This window comes from Macaca mulatta, chromosome 8, assembly GCF_049350105.2.
Source record: "Macaca mulatta isolate MMU2019108-1 chromosome 8, T2T-MMU8v2.0, whole genome shotgun sequence".
Lineage (NCBI taxonomy): Eukaryota > Metazoa > Chordata > Mammalia > Primates > Cercopithecidae > Macaca > Macaca mulatta.
Genome location: NC_133413.1, coordinates 130,181,646 through 130,199,099, shown reverse-complemented (window position 1 = coordinate 130,199,099; position 17,454 = coordinate 130,181,646). Strand labels below are relative to the sequence as shown.

Below are 17,454 nucleotides of genomic sequence, written 5' to 3'. Positions count from 1 at the left end.
TTCATAAAGGGTGTGGAAAAGCTCACTTAGAGTATCTAGCAGGAAGTGAGCATCAGGGAGAAATATCTGAAGAATATGATATTTGAGAAAACTGACACTTGGCCTGTAGAAACCAGCGAAAACCTTTTTTTTGAGACAGGATCTCACTGTCGCCTAGGCTGGAGTACAGTGGTGCAGTCACAGCTCACTGCAGCCTCAACCTCCCTGGCCTCAGGTGCTTATCCTACCTCAGCCTCCTGACTAGCTGGGACCACAGGCACATACCACCAGCCTGGCTAATTTTTGTATTTTTTGTAGAGATGGAGTTTTGCCATTTTGCTTAGGCTGGTCTCAAACTCCTGGGCTCAAGCGATCCACCCTACTTCAGCTTTCCAAAGTGCTGGGATTACAGGTGTGAGCCACTGCACCTGGCTGAAAAACATATTTTAAGAAGGAGGAGGCTGGGCATGGTGGCTCATACCTGTAATCCCAGCACTTTGGGAGGCCGAGGCCAGTGGATCATGAGGTGAGGAGTTTGAAACCAGACTGGCCAACATGGTGAAACCCCACCTCTACTAAGAATACAAAAAAATTAGCTGTGTGTGGTGGCAGACGCCTGTAATCCCAGCTACTCGGGAGGCTGAGGCAGGAGAGTCGCTTGAACCCAGGAGGTAGAGGTTCCAGTGAGCCGAAATTGCACCACTGCACTCCAGCCTGGGCAACAGGAGTGAAGCTCCATCTCAAAAAAAAAAAAAAAAAAGAAATGGTTATTAATTTTAAATGTAAACAGTAAATATAAACTTGAAAACTGAAAGTAATTCTTGGTCATTAGTGACCACAGCAAGGGTAATGTATTAGTCCATGTTCATGCTGCTAATAAAGACATACCTGAAACTGGGCAATTTACAAAGGAAAGCAGTTTAGTGGAGAACTCATAGTTCCATGTGGCTGGGGACGCCTCACAATCATGGCAGAACGCAAGGAGTAGCAAGCCACCTCTTACATGGATGGCAGCAGGCAAAAAGAGAGCTTGTGCAGAAAAACTCCCGGTTTTTGTTGTTGTTGTTGTTGCTTTTTGTTTGTTTTTAAATTATACTTTAAGTTCTGGGTTACATGTGCAGATCGTGCAGTTTTGCTACATAGGTATACACGTGCCCTGGTAATTAGCTGCACCCATAAACTTGTCACCTACATTAGGTATTTTTTCTAATGTTATCCCTCCCCTAGTCACCCACCCCCCAACAGGCCCTGGTGTTTGATGTTCCCCTCCCTGTGTCCATGTGTTCTCGTTATTCAATTCCCACTTATGAGTGAGAACATGTGGTATTTGGAAAAACTCCTGTTTTTAAAACCATCAGATTGCCAGGCGCAGTGGCTCACGCCTGTAATCGCAGTGCTTTGGGAGGCCGAGATGGGCGGATCCCCTGAGGTCAGGAGTTCAAGACCAGCTTGGCCAACGTGGTGAAACCCCATCTCTACAAAAATACAAAAATTAGCCGGGCCTGATGGTGGGTGCCTGTAATCCCAGCTGCTTGGGAGGCTGAGACCGGAGAATCTCTTGAACCTGGGAGATGGAGGTTGCAGTGAGCCAAGATCGTGCCATTGCACTCCAGCCTGGGTGACAGAGCGAGACTTTATCTCAACAACAAACAAATAAACCGTCAGATCTCGTGAGACTTATGATCATGAGAACAGCGCAGGAAAGACTTGCCCCCATGATTCAGTTACCTCCCACTGGGTCCCTCCCACAACACATGGAAATTCAAGATGAGATTTGGGTGGGGACACAGCCAAATTGTATCATTGTGCCCCCGGCCCCTCCCAGTTCTTACGTCCTCACATTTCAAAACCAATCATTCCTTCCCAAAGTCCCCCAAAATCTTAACTCATTTTAGCATTAACTCAAAAGTCCACAGTCCAAAGTCTTATCCGAGACAAGGCAAGTCCCTTCTGCCTATGACCCTGTAAAATCAAAAGCAAGTTAGTTACTTCCTAGATACAATGAGAGTACAGGCAATGGGTGACTACAGCCATTCCAAATGGCAGAAATTAGCCAAAACAAGGGGGCTACAGGCCCCATGCAAGTCTGAGATCGAGCAGGGCAGTCAAATCTTAAAGCTCCAAAATGATCTCCATTGACTCTATGTCACATCCAGGTCATGCTGATGTAAGAGGTAGGTTCCCATAGTTTTGGGCAGCTCTGCCCCTGTGACTTTGCAGGTTGCAGCCTCCCGCTCCCGTGACTGGATGTCATTGAGTGTCTGCAGGTTTTCCAGGTGCACGGTGCATGTTGTCAGCGGACCATTCTGGGGTCTGGAGGATGGTGGCCGTCTTCTCACAGCTCCACTAGGCGGTGCCTCAGTAGGGACCCTGTGGGGGCTCTGACACCACATATCTCTTCTGCACTGGCCTAGGAGAGGTTCTCCGTGAGGATCCTTCCCCTGCAGCAAATTTCTGCCTGGGCATCCAGGCGTTTCCATACATCTTCTGAAATCTAGATGGAGGTTCCCAAACCTCAATTCTTGACTTTTGTGTACTCACAGGCTCACCACTACATGGAAGCTGCCAAGACTTGAGGCTTGTACCCTCTGAACCTACGGCTCAAGCTCTAAGTTGGCCCCTTTCAGCCCTGACTGGAGTGGCTAGGATGCAGGGCACCAAGTCCCTAGGCTGCACACAGCGTGGGGACCCCGGGCCTGGCCCACAAAACCACTTTTTCCTCCTAGGCCTCCCGGTCTATGATGGGAGGGGCTGTGTGAAGACCTCTGATGTGCCCTGGAGACATCGTTTTCCTCATTTTCTTGGGGATTAACATTTAGCTCCCAATTACTTATGCAAATTTCTATAGCCGGCTTGGATTTCTCCTCAGAAAATGGGATTTTCTTTTTTTTTTTTTTTTGAGACGGAGTCTCGCTTTGTTCCCCAGGCTGGAGTGTAGTGGCTCGATCTCAGCTCGCTGCAACCTCCGCCTCCCGGGTTCAAGCAATTCTCTATCTCAGCCTCCTGAGTAGCTGGGATTACAGGCGCCCACCACCATGCCAAGCTAATTTTTTGTGTTTTTAGTAGAGATGGGGTTTCATCATCTTGGCCAGGCTGGTCTTGAGCTCCTGACCTCGTGATCCACCTGCCTTGGCCTCCAAATGTCCTGGGATTACAGGTGTGAGACACCATCCCCAGTCGGGATTTTCTTTTCTATCATTGTCAGGCTGGAAATTTTCCACACTTTTATGCTGTACTTTCATTATAAAATGGAATGCCTTTAACAGTACCCAAGTCACCTCTTGAATGCTTTGCTGCTTAGACATTTCTTCTACCAGATACCCTAAATCATCTTTCGCAAGTTCAAAGTTCCACAGATCTCTAGGGCAGGGCAAAATACTGCCAGTCTCTATGCTAAAAATAACAAGAGTCACCTTTGCTTTAGTTCCCAACAAGTTCCTCATCTCCATCTGAGACCACCTCAGCCTGGACCTTATTGTCCATATCACTATCAGCATTTTGGTCAAAGCCATTCAACAAGTCTCTAGGAAGTTCCAAACTTTCCCGTATTTTCTTGTCTTCTTCTGAGCCCTCCAAACTGTTCCAGCCTCTGCCTGTTACCCAGTTCCAAAGTTGCTTCCACATTTTCAGGTAACTTTTTAGCAGCACCCCACTCTACTGGTAGCAGTTTACTGTATTGGTTCATTTTCATGCTGCTGGTAAAGACGTACCTGAGACTGGGCAGTTTACAAAGGAAATAGGTTTAATGGAGATCTTACAGTTCCACGTGGCTGGGGAAGCCTCACAATCATGGCAGAAGGCAAGGAGGAGCAAGTCATCTCTTACATGGATGGCGGCAGGCAAAAAGAGCTTGTGCAGAAAAATTCCCGTTTTTCAAACTGTCAGATTTCATGAGATTTATTCACTTTACGAGAACAGCACGGAAAGACTGACCCTCATGATTCAGTTACCCCTCACCATGTCTCACCCACAACACATGAGAATTCAAGATGAGATTTGGGTGGGGACACAGCCAGACCATATCAGGTAACTTCAGTGGAATGATGACTGCGTAAGTCATATTGTACTGAATGGAAGAGAGAGTTGGAACGGTGAACACATTCTACTTTTTCAAGAATTTCTCTTTTGAAGGTATGAGAGAAAGATGGCAAAACATTCATTTGAGGGTAGCATAGATCTAAAGACTTTTAAAACCTTGAGTCTTGAACATATTTATAGGCATAGGAAAAACATTCTACAGAAAGGAAAGATTGTAATTATAGGAGAGAGACAAACTGATATTTCTGAGGATACTGTGGGGAGTGGCTGCTGAAGGACCTTTGGATGTATCATTTTTTTTTTTTTTTTTTGAGACGGAGTCTCGCTCTGTCGCCCAGGCTGGAGTACAGTGGCCGGATCTCAGCTCACTGCAAGCTCCGCCTCCCGGGTTTACGCCATTCTCCTGCCTCAGCCTCCCAAGTAGCTGGGACTACAGGCGCCTGCCACCTCGCCCGGCTAGTTTTTTGTATTTTTTAGTAGAGACGGGGTTTCACGGTGTTAGCCAGGATGGTCTCAATCTCCTGACCTCGTGATCCGCCCGTCTCGGCTTCCCAAAGTGCTGGGATTACAGGCTTGAGCCACTGCGCCTGGCCGGATATATCATTCTTAAACAGAAGGGAAAGATGGATACATGAAACAGAGGGGCAAGATAATTGGTAGTTGGCAGAGGAGTCGTTGAATTTAAGGATTTAGGGTGAAGGGAGTGCCAAGAAGATTGTGGTGAGAAACTGGAAGAAGTCAAGGACAGGAGGATTTCAGGCAGTTGAACAGGAGGACTGGTAGAGAAGTAATGAGAAGGGTGAGGAGAGGCATTGTGGACATTTGAGTTCATGTCAGCATCAGAGCAGTTCTAAGCAGTGATGAAGTGCTTTTCAGAGTGTGATCTTGATTCTTCCTGGATGGAAGTGAAGATTGTAGGAATTGAGGTCAGAGAACTTTGAGGCAGTTTTATTGGTTGGATCAGACACATCTATATTCAAGTCACTTAGAGTGATGGGAGACGTGTGTTACAAAAGAAGAGTATGTGACCAGGTGCAGTATTTATACCTGTAATCCCAGTGCTCTGGGAGGCTGAGATAGGAGGGTCCTTGAGGCCAGAAGTTCCAGACCGGCTTGGGCAACATGATAAGACCCATCTCTAGAGAAAAAAATTTTTAATTAACCAGAAGTAGTAGTGCATGCCTGTAGTCCCCAGCTATTCTGGAGGCTGAGGTGAGAGGATCACTTGAGCCTGGGAGGTTGAGGCTGTAGTGTGCCATGATTGCTACACCGCACTCCAGCCTGGGTGACAGAACAAGACCTTGTCTCTGAAAAGAAAAAAAAAGAGTATGAGCCTTCAGCAAATGTTGGGGAATTTCATAGACATTAATGAAGAAGCATAGAGGATAGTGTACCTGTAGAGCATGAACACAAAGGATAAACAGAAAAGAATAACAAAAGCATTTATTAAGCATATACTAGATGCCAGCTATAATTTTAAGTGTTTTCCATGTAGTAAGTTTTTCAGTTGTCTTTGTTTTTGTTTTGTTTTGTTTTTGAGATGTGATCTTGCTCTGTCACCCGTGTCGCAATCACGACTCGCTGCAGCCTCAACCTCCCAGGCTCAAGCAGTCCTTCTACCTCAGCCTCCCCAGTAGCTGGAACTGCAGCCACCATGCCTGGCTAATTTTTTAGTAGTTTGTAGAGATAGGGTCTTGCTATATTGACCAGGCTGGTTCTGAACTCCTGGACTCAAGCAATCCTCCTGCCTCAGCCTCCCAAAGTGCTAGGATTACAGGAGTGAGCCCATGCCTGGCTGTTCGGTTGTCATAATAACACTAATAGGCCAGTAATGTCATTATTTTTTATGAAGAAACTGAGGCACAGTGAGCTGGAGTCACTAGCCCAAGATCATACAGTTACTAAGTGGTAGAGCTAGGATTTCTATACAGGGAGTCTACCTCCAAAACACCTGCTTTTAACGGTGACACCACACTGTCCTTAACCTTATAGTGTACGTTAAATAAAATCCTATAAATGGCCTGGAAGTAGTTGTGGAAACTAGGAGAATGCCTATTTTCCACTACCCTCATTTATAGTGAGTGGGAGAGTAAGTAACTTCTTGTCTAGGAGGATTCAGGAGCCATTTCATTTAAGGCAAGAGGGCAGAAAGGGAGTTTTAGAAAAGGTTGAAAGGCACAAAGGGAATGTTTAAAATGGAATGTGGGCTCCAGGAGGATGGTTATCTGTAAAGTGGTGGGGAGAGAGCAAGAAGCAAGGAGTGAGAGGCTAGACGACCTGAGGGGCTTGCAGTTATGCCAGTGGCTAAGGGCAGCAGAGATTGAAGACTTGTAGAGGTTAATGGGTCTGAATGTTTCGGGCAGGTGTAGGTTAGAGCCCTAGGCGGTGGCAGAGGCCTGATGGTGCAAGGAGACTGGGCTTTTCCTATCTTCCTGAATTACATTTCATCATTCTATTATTGTTACCAGAGTTTAGAAAGCCAGATGCTGTTCTTATGTCTCACCCAAGTAGCAATTGACAGTACTTTCTTTAATCTTTTGTTTTGTAGTTGTCTTGGTTCTAATTCTTATCTTTCAGCTGATCCAAACTCTTTTAAATTTAGAATGGTCATTGGATGACAGATTCTAATTAAAAGGAATTCTGGTCATCCTTCCTACAGCTGTTCATAGTTTACACCTTTAAACACAAAATCTTCATCAACTGTATTTTGGACTTTGCTCTTTTGTTCTCTGTGTTTCTAACTCACAGATATGTGCAGATTGTTCTGATTTAAGAGTGTGTGGCTCTCCTCTTACTTGGGAATTGAGAACAAAGGGGCTACAGAATCTCTAGGCTTTCTTGAGCAATTGGGGCTAAATGTTACCTAAAAACAACTTTGCATATTATTTAAAACCCTTGTACCCAGAGGCATTATGGCATAGTGGGATTTGTTTGGAATTATTTAGTTGTGTTTGAATCTCTATTCCCTACTTATTACTGACCTAATTTTTTTTGCCTTTGTTATCTTATCTAAAAAGTTAACTTTTTAAAACACTTTACAGTAATATTTGTAGCTTCTTTGTAAAAAGAATAAAGTAGTCTCTTAGAGTTGGTATTAGGATTAGAGGGAACATAGGAAAGTATCTAGTGTAATGTCTGGTACATGGTAGCAGCCATTATAATCTAGTCTTCTATGGTTGCTATCTGAATTTTCTCTTAAATATTTCTGTTATAGCCTCTGAAATTTTTCTGTTCACTTTGGAGCCCCTGAAATACTGCAATTTCATGCCCTCCCTTGTTTTATGTTTGAGTATATCAGTTTTCAACCCAAGATATTAAAATCAATGAACATATATTCCGTGTTTAATCTGTTTGTCTTTCGCATTGATTCAATACAAGAGGGTGGTGAACAGTCTGTATTTAACTGTTTTTCATGTGTTGGACAAGAGACATTGCTAACATACAGCTAACACGGTAGAACTACATACGGCCTCTGACAGCTAACATGGTCGAACTACATACGGCCTCTGGACGACTTGATAGGAAGTGATCGAACACTGTGACGTATCTGCCGCTCCTGAATATAGCAGCAGATTTTCCTACTTGCCTTGGTATCTTTTGTAGCTCTTGCCATTTTACGTGTCCTAATTTACTCATGAGCAGAAACTCATACTTGTTGCTTTCAGTGGTATCATTTTTTACCCCTTTTTTCTGACATGTTCTTTCACTCATCAACCTTCTGGTTTTGATTCTCTTTCTGCTCTGTCATTTTTTTTTTCTTCCCTTTTTAGATCCTAGTCTGTTTAAAAATTCTGGTTTTTGAGAGTAGCGAGCCCTTTTACTTTTTTCTGACTGCCTAATTTTCACTAATCGTGAATATGAACCACCAGGATGATAAAGTATACATAATTCACACCCATTCAGTCACTAGGACAATCATGTTTGAAAGTAAGATACTTGGAGAGCATACATATGTATGTAGCTATTTGGGATTTTGTGTCTGGAGTGTAATATGTGTGTAAGTGGTAAAAATAAAAGAAATATATTCTGAAACATACCAGTCTTTGTAATGAAGTTGTTATTCTCTATCTTTGCAGGGATTTGTGGAACTGACTGTATTTCCCACAGTTGCAAACTTGAATAGAATCAAGTTGAACAGTAAACAGTGTAGAATATACCGAGTAAGGATCAATGATTTAGAGGCTGCCTTTATTTATAATGACCCAACCTTGGAAGTTTGTCACAGTGAATCAAAACAGTAAGTTATGCACTTTAAAAGTCATTATTTTTAACAGTTTTGAAAAAATGTTTTTAATGATTGGATTAGTTTTTCTCGAAGTATTTTTTTTTTTTAACATTGTTATTAGGCTTTGAATCCCAATCTTTTTGATCTGTTTTACCACTCTGTACATTTGGTTCAAGTGATTTTGCTAGCTGTGCCCAACGTAGTTACTAAGTTTCCCTTCTGCATGTTAAAACTCTAAGGAAGTATTATCTGGGAACTGTAAGTAGATTTTCTTAGTTTTTTTTTTTTTTTTTTTTTTTACTTTTACTGTTTTTCTTAACTATTTACTTCATAAATATTGAAAGTAATTTTCAGTGGGTTAGATGGTCACTGTAATCTGTAGACCAGAGGCTACTTCAAAATATTCTGTGAAATATTCTATTGAAAAGTTTTAGAAAGTAGCTAATGAAATTGACTGCCTTAAACTATCTTATATTAGGTCTAAAGTAGCTTATTTCTTCACCTTAAATAAATACTACATCTGTTGAGGCTACTTCTAGTTTTTATCATTAAATATGTATTGCTGTTATCAGTTTTATGTTCTACTTTTTGTATTTCATAGTTTGTTTCCATTTTCTGTGTGTTTGTGTGCTTCATTTTTTGTCATCTTTATGGTTAAATAATACTCCATTTGCTCAGTGTACTATAGTTTGTATAATTATTCTCCAGTTGTTTGGCATTTTGCAGTCATAAGTGGTGAGTGAATGTTTTGGCACATACAAATTTTTTCCCTTTGATTATTTTACTTGTCATTTCTAATGGCTCTTTTCAGTATTTTACCTGATTGTGCCCTAGTATTTAAATTTATGCTAATTTAAATTAGCATAAATTTAAATACTATCAATACATGTGAGGACACTTACTTTTTCAAAGCTTTGATAACATTGGGTTATGTTATTTCTGTGATTCCTTGTGTTTAGGGGTAGGATGCCAAAACTTTATCATAAACTTTTTAGTCGAGATGATGTTTTAACTAGTCTAGATGTATAATGCCTTAAGGCAGCAGTTCTTAAAGTGTGATTCCCAGACAAGCATCAACTGGGAACTTGTTCGACTGACCAGTTCTCAAACAATACCCTAGACCTGAATCAGAAATTGTGGATAGGCTCCTACAGTTTGTGTTTTAACAAGCTTGCCAGGTAATTCTGATACAGACCAAAACTTGAGAACCACTGCCATAAGGAATTGCAAAGGTTTACAAGGGCGGCTTGTTTTTAGAGTATTTATGGTCCCAATAATCATTGGTTTAAAATCTTTCACATTTAGAGAGGAGATACACAAATGGGATTGGAAAAATTCAGGGAATCCCTGATTTACTCCTGTAACTTTCCATTTCACAAAGGTGAGTTGTTGAAATTACATTGCTTTTAAAGCCACATTTGTAGATCTGACATAAAAAGACTTATTACAAAATTATCTGCATCCCTTTTCCCCCAGAAAACAAAAACAAAAACTTCTGCCTTTGAGGAGGTTAGTATACACCACTAATAAATGGAAAGATCACCTGATGAAGAGCAGATAGAGGACCAATTACCTTGCCGGAAGGTCAAAATATCCACCCTATCCAGCCTAGAACTCTGCATTTGATAGTAGGGCAAGGTACCTGTTTGTCGGTCACAAAACACAGTGTCTTTACATCTTTTTTACTAATAATTTGTTGTTGCTGCCCAGGTCTCAAGATAATCTGTTAAGTGTAATGACAGGACTCTTGGTCTGTTAAGGAAGCAAGCTTTACTTTGCTCTTTTTATTTTGATGATATTCCCTAAAGATTTTCCCTAAAATTTTTCTCTAGTGATATTCCCTAAATTTTTTCTCTAGCGATAATGGAAGATGCCTCATTACTTTTAGTGTTCTAAGTCAGTGGTTTCGTGGAAGACAGTTTTTCCACGGACCAGGGGGCAGAGGGCGTTTTGGATGAAACTTCCACCTGAGATCATCAGGCATTAGATTCTCATAAGTAGCGTGTGACCTATATCTCTTGCATGTGCAGTTCACAATAGAGTTTGGGCTCCTATGAGAATCTGGTGCTGCTGGTGATCCGACAGGAGGCAGAGCTCAGAAGGTAATGCTTGCTCACCCGCTACTCACCTCCTGCTGTGTGGCCTGGTTCCTAACATGCCACAGACCTGTATATATTTATAATTTAAAGAATGAAGAGGAAGTTCTAAAAGAGAATCTTTTCAAAGGTTAGGCTAGGAAATTGGGAAAGATGGAATGTATTTAAAATTTTTCATTCAACTAGAACCATAGCTCTGTTGGCCATGGCCACTTAGTAAATGCTTGACTAAGAATTGACTAGTATGCGTGACTATCCTTGCTTTTTTGCTTAGCTTTGGAATCTTTATTACTCTTTAAGAGAGGTGATTTTCGTATTTTTGCTTCTGTTTATCCTCTGAATTATTCAAAAAGAAATTGATTTTAGAGTTTTATTAGACATAAGTTTTAGAAAGTAGCTAATGAAATTAGCATGAAGGGTAAGCAAGTATAGGATGGTGGTGGATATTCACTATTAAGTTACTGCACAATTCCTAGAGGAAAACTGCAGATTTGTGTCTTATATTTCTGATTGCCATAGCAAAGAGGGTTTTTAAGATTCATAAGACATGACAAAAACACACCAATTATTCAGAAGAAATATTATGTTTATTGGCAGTTAGATGTGAAAAAGACCTGTGAAAGACGTTACTTTTAAAGAGAACTTTGGGAAAGGCAGATAGCTAAGGCCTTTAGCATGCTCCTAGATGCTTCTGTTACTTATTTCTGAAATAACTTTCCTTCTTTAATGAACCAATAAAGCTAAAACAGAAATTAAATATAGCAGTTTTGAAATTAAAAGTGAAACTTCAAATTCAGTAGTAAATTTGATTTTACCGTTGATTTTACATACAAGTATGTCTTAACACTGAGAGAAGTAATGTACTATACTATTTAATCACATTTTATTATTTTAAAGTTAAGGTGCCATGCCCTCCCTATTTTTGATTGAAAGAGTGTGTTTACAATGGTTGAGATTCAGCTCCTTTGAACTGTAGGGGAATGTAAGGAAAAGAAACATTTGAATAAGAGGCTGAAAGGCATTTCTATCTATTTTATCCAACTGTTAGCTGACATGTTACATTACGTATACTAACAATTTAAAAACATATTGGTTATGTAATATGTATAAGCAGCTGTCTTTTTGCTTTACAGTTTCTCAGTAAAATAATTCAGCACTTGAAATTTTCCTACATATATTTTGTGTGTGAATCTTATGGATTGTAGATAGATTGTAGATTGTCTCCACAGGAGCTACAGCGCTTCAGTGTTTTTGTTTTTGCTGTACTTCTCTTTTCTTAGAAAAAGTTAAATGTAGACTTTGTCAGGGAGACTTTAACCTACCATGACTGATAGCTCTTTTTCCTCTTTGTTTTATTCCTAGATAGGCTTTGCCACTTTTTCTTTTTCTTTTTCTTTTTTTATTTAAGACCAAGTCTCGCTCTATCGTCCAAGCTGGAGTGCGATGGTGCTATCTCTGCTCACTGCAACCTTCGCCTCTAGGTTCAAGTGATTCTCCTGCCTCACCCTCCTGAGTAACTGGGATTATAGGCACGTGCTACCACACCTGGCTAATTTTTGTATTTTTAGTAGAGACAGGGTTTCACCATGTTGGTCAGGTTGATCTCGAACTTGTGACCTTGTGATCTGCTTGCCTTGGCTTCCCAAAGTTCTGGGATTACAGGCGTGAGCCACTGCATCTGGCCAGGCTTTTCCACTTTGAGAAGCCCCCAACCTTTTGTTTGTTTGTTTGTTTGTTTTTTAAGACAGAGTCTTGTTCTGTTGTCCAGGCTGGAATGCAGTGGCACAATCTCGGCTCACTGCAACTTCCGCCTCCTGGATTCAAGCGATTCTCCTGCCTCAGCTTCCCTAGTAGCTGGTACTACGGGTGCGCGCCAGCACACCCAGCTAATTTTTTGTTTGTTTTTTGTTTTTGTTTTTGTATTTTTGGTAGAGACAGGGTTTCAGCCCATTGGTCAGGCTGGTCTCGAACTCCTGACCTCATGATCTGCCCGCCTCAGCCTCCCAAAGTGCTGGGATTACAGGCGTGAGCCACCACGTCCAGCCGAGAAGCCCCTTTTTATTTTACTTGAAATGTCCCAACTTTTCAGTGTCAAAAATGAGTTTAATTTCCACCAAGGAGTGGCAGCGGAAATGAAATTACCTATTTTAGTATATAAATGAAGTAATTATCCAGTTATAATTTTTTTTTTAAATTGCTGGGTTTGGTTTTTTTAATGTTTTGTAGATTCTATATTTTAATGCAGACTTCTACATGGAGCTTTAACATTATTTCATTAATGTCATGTAATATAAATTGGTAATTCCCTTATTGATTATGGTTAAGTAATATCAGTATTTTAACTCAGCTACAATGATGCACTGCCAGTTGGTTTATTAGTATTAGAATTAAGTTATCTTAGAGTTGGAGGGACATTAGAGTTCATTTAGTCTAAAATTCAACATGAAGCCTTACTATATTTCATTTTCTGCTTGAATACTTCCAGTTCGGCAGGGCTCATAATGTATTTTTCTTAATTTTTTTATTTTTATATTTTTAAAGACAGAGCCTTGCTCTCTCACCCAGGCTGGAATGCAGTGGTGCGATCATAGCTTACTACAGCCTTGAACTCCTGCACTCAAGCCATCCTCTGCCTTAGCTTCTCAAGTAGCTGGGACAATATGTGCCCGCCACCACGTTTGGTTAATTAATTTTTTTTTTATTATTTACTGGATGCATGGTCTCACTATGTTGCCTAAACTGGTTTTGAACTCCTGGCCTCAAGTGGTCCTTCTGCCTTGGTCTCCCAAAGTGCCGCAGTTACAGGTGTGAGCCACCATGCCTTGTCCTCATTATATTTTAAAGCACCCCTTTCATTATTTCTAAATGCTGGAAAGTTCTTTATTACATTGAGCTACAGTTTGTTTTGTCTTAATAGTCACAAACTTAATCCTAACTAAATAAATACCTTTCCCCTAAGTTTTCTTTTCTTCAGGCTACAGAATTATTGAGATTATTCTCAACCATTCCTCATGTTAGAAACTCTTTCTCAATTTATTTCCATCCTCTTTGTCCTTCTCTGGATAATCTCAGATTTGATACTGTGTTTTCTTAAATGCGGTAATCCCTGAACTCTAGATATGGTTCTTCCTATTTGGGCTAGATCAGTATATACATTTCAGTAGATCCATTTTGTCCTTTATCTAGATAAAGTATTTCTAGTAGCTTGAAACTCATTCGCCTTTTAAAAGTTGTTTTAGAATTAAAAATCACAAACCAAATATCCACTGTCCTCAAGAGAATCACCTAACACCCACAAGGATTCTTGCAGACTCACGGTAAAGGGGTGGAAAAACATATACCATGCAAATAGAAACCAAAATCAAGCAGGAGTAGCTGTTCTTTTATATCAGATAAAACACATTAAAGCAACATGAATAGACTTTTGTTAAAAGAAGATATACAAATAGCCAACACATATTAAAAAAATTCTCAACATCACTAATGATCAGGGAAATGCAAATTACAACCACAATGACATACCCCTTATCCCAGCCAGAATGGCCATTATGAAAAAGTAAAAACAAAGAAAAAAACCCATAGATGTTGGCATGGATATGATGAAAAGGGAATGCTTATACACTGCTGGTGAGAGTGTAAATGAGTACAACCTGTGTGGAAAACAGTACGGAGAGTTCAAGTAGATCTACCATTTGATCTAGCGTTCTCACTACTGGCTATCTATTCAAAGGAAAATAAGTCCCTATGTCAAAAAAGACATCTACATGTCTATGTTTATTGCAGCACGATTCACAATTGCAAAGATATGGAACCAGTCTAAGTCCACATTAACTGATGGGTGGATAAAGGAAATGTGGTGTGTATACATATGTGTATACATACACACACACCACATATATAGACACACACATACACACATATATACATACATACACACACACACACACACCCCATGGGATACTACTCAGCCATAAAAAAGTAATGAAATGTCTTTTGTAGCAACATGGCTGGAACTGGAGGCCACTATTCTGAGTGAAGTAACTCGGAAATGGAAAATCAAATACCATATGTTCTCATTTTTTATTTGTATGTTGAAATCTAAACCATCAGAGTATTCGAGACTAAGCTATGGGTATGTGAAGACATACAGAGTGATATATCTGGATATTGGAGACTCAGAAGCAGGGAGGAGGGAGAGATTTTTAAAATGACATATTGGGTACAATGTACACTACTTGGGCAACAGGTACACTAAAATCTCAGACTTTCCTTTGTATAATTCATCTATGTAAACAAAAACCACTTGTACACAAAAAGCTATTGAAATTAAAAAAAAAAAAATGAGGCAGCAATCACATTCTGCTTCCTGCCTTGAGCTATCTATTCATGCCTTGAAACTTCTTGTTATGGCCCAGGTAGTTAGTTAACCTAACAGTGTCACATAGGATACTATAACCCAGACCCTATAGCTTAAAAATGTGTAACCAATCACTAATCAATGTTATTTCTTTAAACCCGTGAGAATCCCTGACAGACTGTTTTGTGTCAACCCACTTCCTGTCCCTCTTTTTTGTCTTTAAAAACTTGGATGCAACAGAATTTAAATGGAGGTCATATCCAAGGTTACTTGGGTAAGTCTTCTGAGCAGCTGTTGTCACTTTGGCTCACATAAACTCTCTAAATTAAAAAAAAAAAAAAAGTTGCATTAGTAGTTGGATCAAATTTGAACTTGTAAGCAGTGAAACCCTTAGGTTTTTTCATAGGAAAACCTGGTAAGGTAGATTTTTCACTCAGCAGCCTTATGTCACGGTTCCAGATTAAATTTTGTTTTGCTTATTTTTAGAGTCATCCTTATTCGTTGTGGTTTTGGCTTATTACTTGCATTTTTCAGTTTGTGAAAATGTATCGAGCTGTTTGCTAGGGTATATGTAGCTTTCTGATTTACTTCCATAAAAGTTTACTTCTATAAAAAAATTTTTAAATAGAGGGAAAGTTTACAAATAATTGAAACTGAAGTTTTATAAAATCTGCACCTATAGTTTTAAGAGGCAAATGTTCTTTATTTGATAAAGGATTATCAGATTATATTAATTTAATATGGATATTTAAAATTCTTAGAGAAAATTATATCTATTCCCTTAATTTACTAATTTTTCAATATCTATAGCGTTTCTTCTCTTTAAGTTGCATTCCTGTAAGGAGGATTGAGAGATGGGGATGGTAGGGGTTATAGGGCAAGGACATATTAAATACTTTGTAGTCATTATTATTCTGAAGATTGAAAACACATTATAATTTTATACTGTAGTTTTTGACTTCTGTGAAGTTATGAAAGAAAACATTTGATTTGTATATTGAAATGTAAACCATCAGATTATTTGAGACTGACTTCCCAGTTGATTCCATTTATAATAACTCATTTTATTTGGACCACTTCACCTTTTCTCAGGAAATGAGGAGATTAAATGAAAATAATTTCCCATAAAAAAACTAATAACTCTAATATGTAATGTTTAAATCTGGCTTTCTTTTTATATAATAGTTATTTTATTTTTGCATTTCCCTGATAACTTGGGGGGGAATACAGGTTTTACAATCATCAAATTTTATGTTTTTGAAATTTTATTGAAAATAAATTATACTCTGTAGATAAAACAGTCGTTAAATTAGATGGTGCGTGCGTTAAGTGCTGACAAGGATTTGGAGCAACTGGCACGTTCAGATCTTGCTGCTAGCAATGCAGAATGGTACTACTCTTCTGAGAGTTTTGTAGATTTTTAGAAAGTTAAATGTGTTTACCATATGACTCAGTAGTCCCACTGTTAGGTATTTGTACTACAGAGATGAAGCTTATATTCACACAAAAACCTGTACACAAATGTTCATAACAGTTTTATTTCATACTTCCAAAGCGGAAAATAACCTAAATGCCCTTCAGCTGGTCAATGGATCAACAAACTGCTACAGTCTCTACAATATAATACCACTCAATGGCAAAAGGATCAAATTATTAATATATGTAACAACTTGGATGAATTTCAAAAACCTAGTGACACAAGCCAGTCTCAAAAGGTAGCATTCTATGTGATTCCATTTATTTGACAAAAGGATAGCATAAGGGACTTTTTGGGGATGACGGAACTGTTCTATATCCTGATTTTGGTGGTTAACTTAATCTGTACATATGTTGAATTTTATACAACTGTAGACCCCCAGAAAAGGTTTGTTTTTTTTTTGTATGATAATTTTAAAAAAAACCCACAGGTGTACCTCCTTTTATTGTGCTTTGCTCTATTGTGCCTCGCAGATACCGTTTTTTCACAAATTGAAGGTTTGTGATAACCTTGCATCAAGAAAGTTTATCAGTGCCGTTTTTCCAACAACACATGCTCATTTCATGTCTCCATGTCACATTTTTGTAATTCTTGCAATATTTCAAACTTTTTCATTATTATATCTGTTAAGGTAATCTGTGATCAGAGATCTTTGATATTACAATTGTAATTGTTTTGGGGATGCCACACATGGCATCCGTATCAGATGGCAAACTTAAATGACAAACATTGTGTGTGTTCTGACTACTCTGTGGACCAGCTGTTCCCTGTCTCTGTCCCCCTCCTCGGGCCTCCCTATTTGCTGAGACACACAATATTGAAATTAGGTCAATTAATAACCCTACAATGGCCTCTGAACATGCAAGTGAAAGGAAGAGCCTCATATCTCTCACCTTGAACCAAAAGCTATAGAAATGGTGAAGCTTAGGGAGGAAGGCCAAAAGCTGGGCCTCTTGGCGCCAGTTAGCTAAGTTGTGACTGCAAAGGAAAAGTTCTTAAAGGAAATTAAAAGTACTGCTCCAATGAATACACAAATGATAAGAAAATGGAACAGCCTTATTGCTGATGTGGAGAAGGTTTTAAAGATCTGGATAGAAGATCAAACAGCCACACCATCCCTTAAGGCCAAGCCTAATCCAGAGCAAGACCCTAACTCTCTTCAGTTCTGTGAATGCTGAGAGGTGAGGAAGCTGCAGAAGAACATTTTGAAGCTAGGAGAGGCTGGTTCATGAGGTTTAAGAAAAGAAACTTTGTCCATAACATGAAAGTGCAAGGTGAAGCA

At 39.5% G+C, this 17,454-nt stretch overlaps 1 protein-coding gene across 9 annotated transcripts in view; it reads left to right on the top strand.

The window, feature by feature from the left end:
• The window catches only part of TAF2 (TATA-box binding protein associated factor 2), a 108,948-nt gene that overhangs the window by 5,359 nt on the left and 86,135 nt on the right, over positions 1 to 17,454 (top strand). For 8 of the 9 annotated variants that reach the window (XM_077942427.1, XM_077942425.1, XM_077942426.1 and 5 more), the window contains 1 exon segment: positions 8,094 to 8,254. In XM_077942427.1, the coding sequence (XP_077798553.1) occupies positions 8,094 to 8,254 (161 nt within the window). 9 annotated transcript variants of the gene reach the window in all.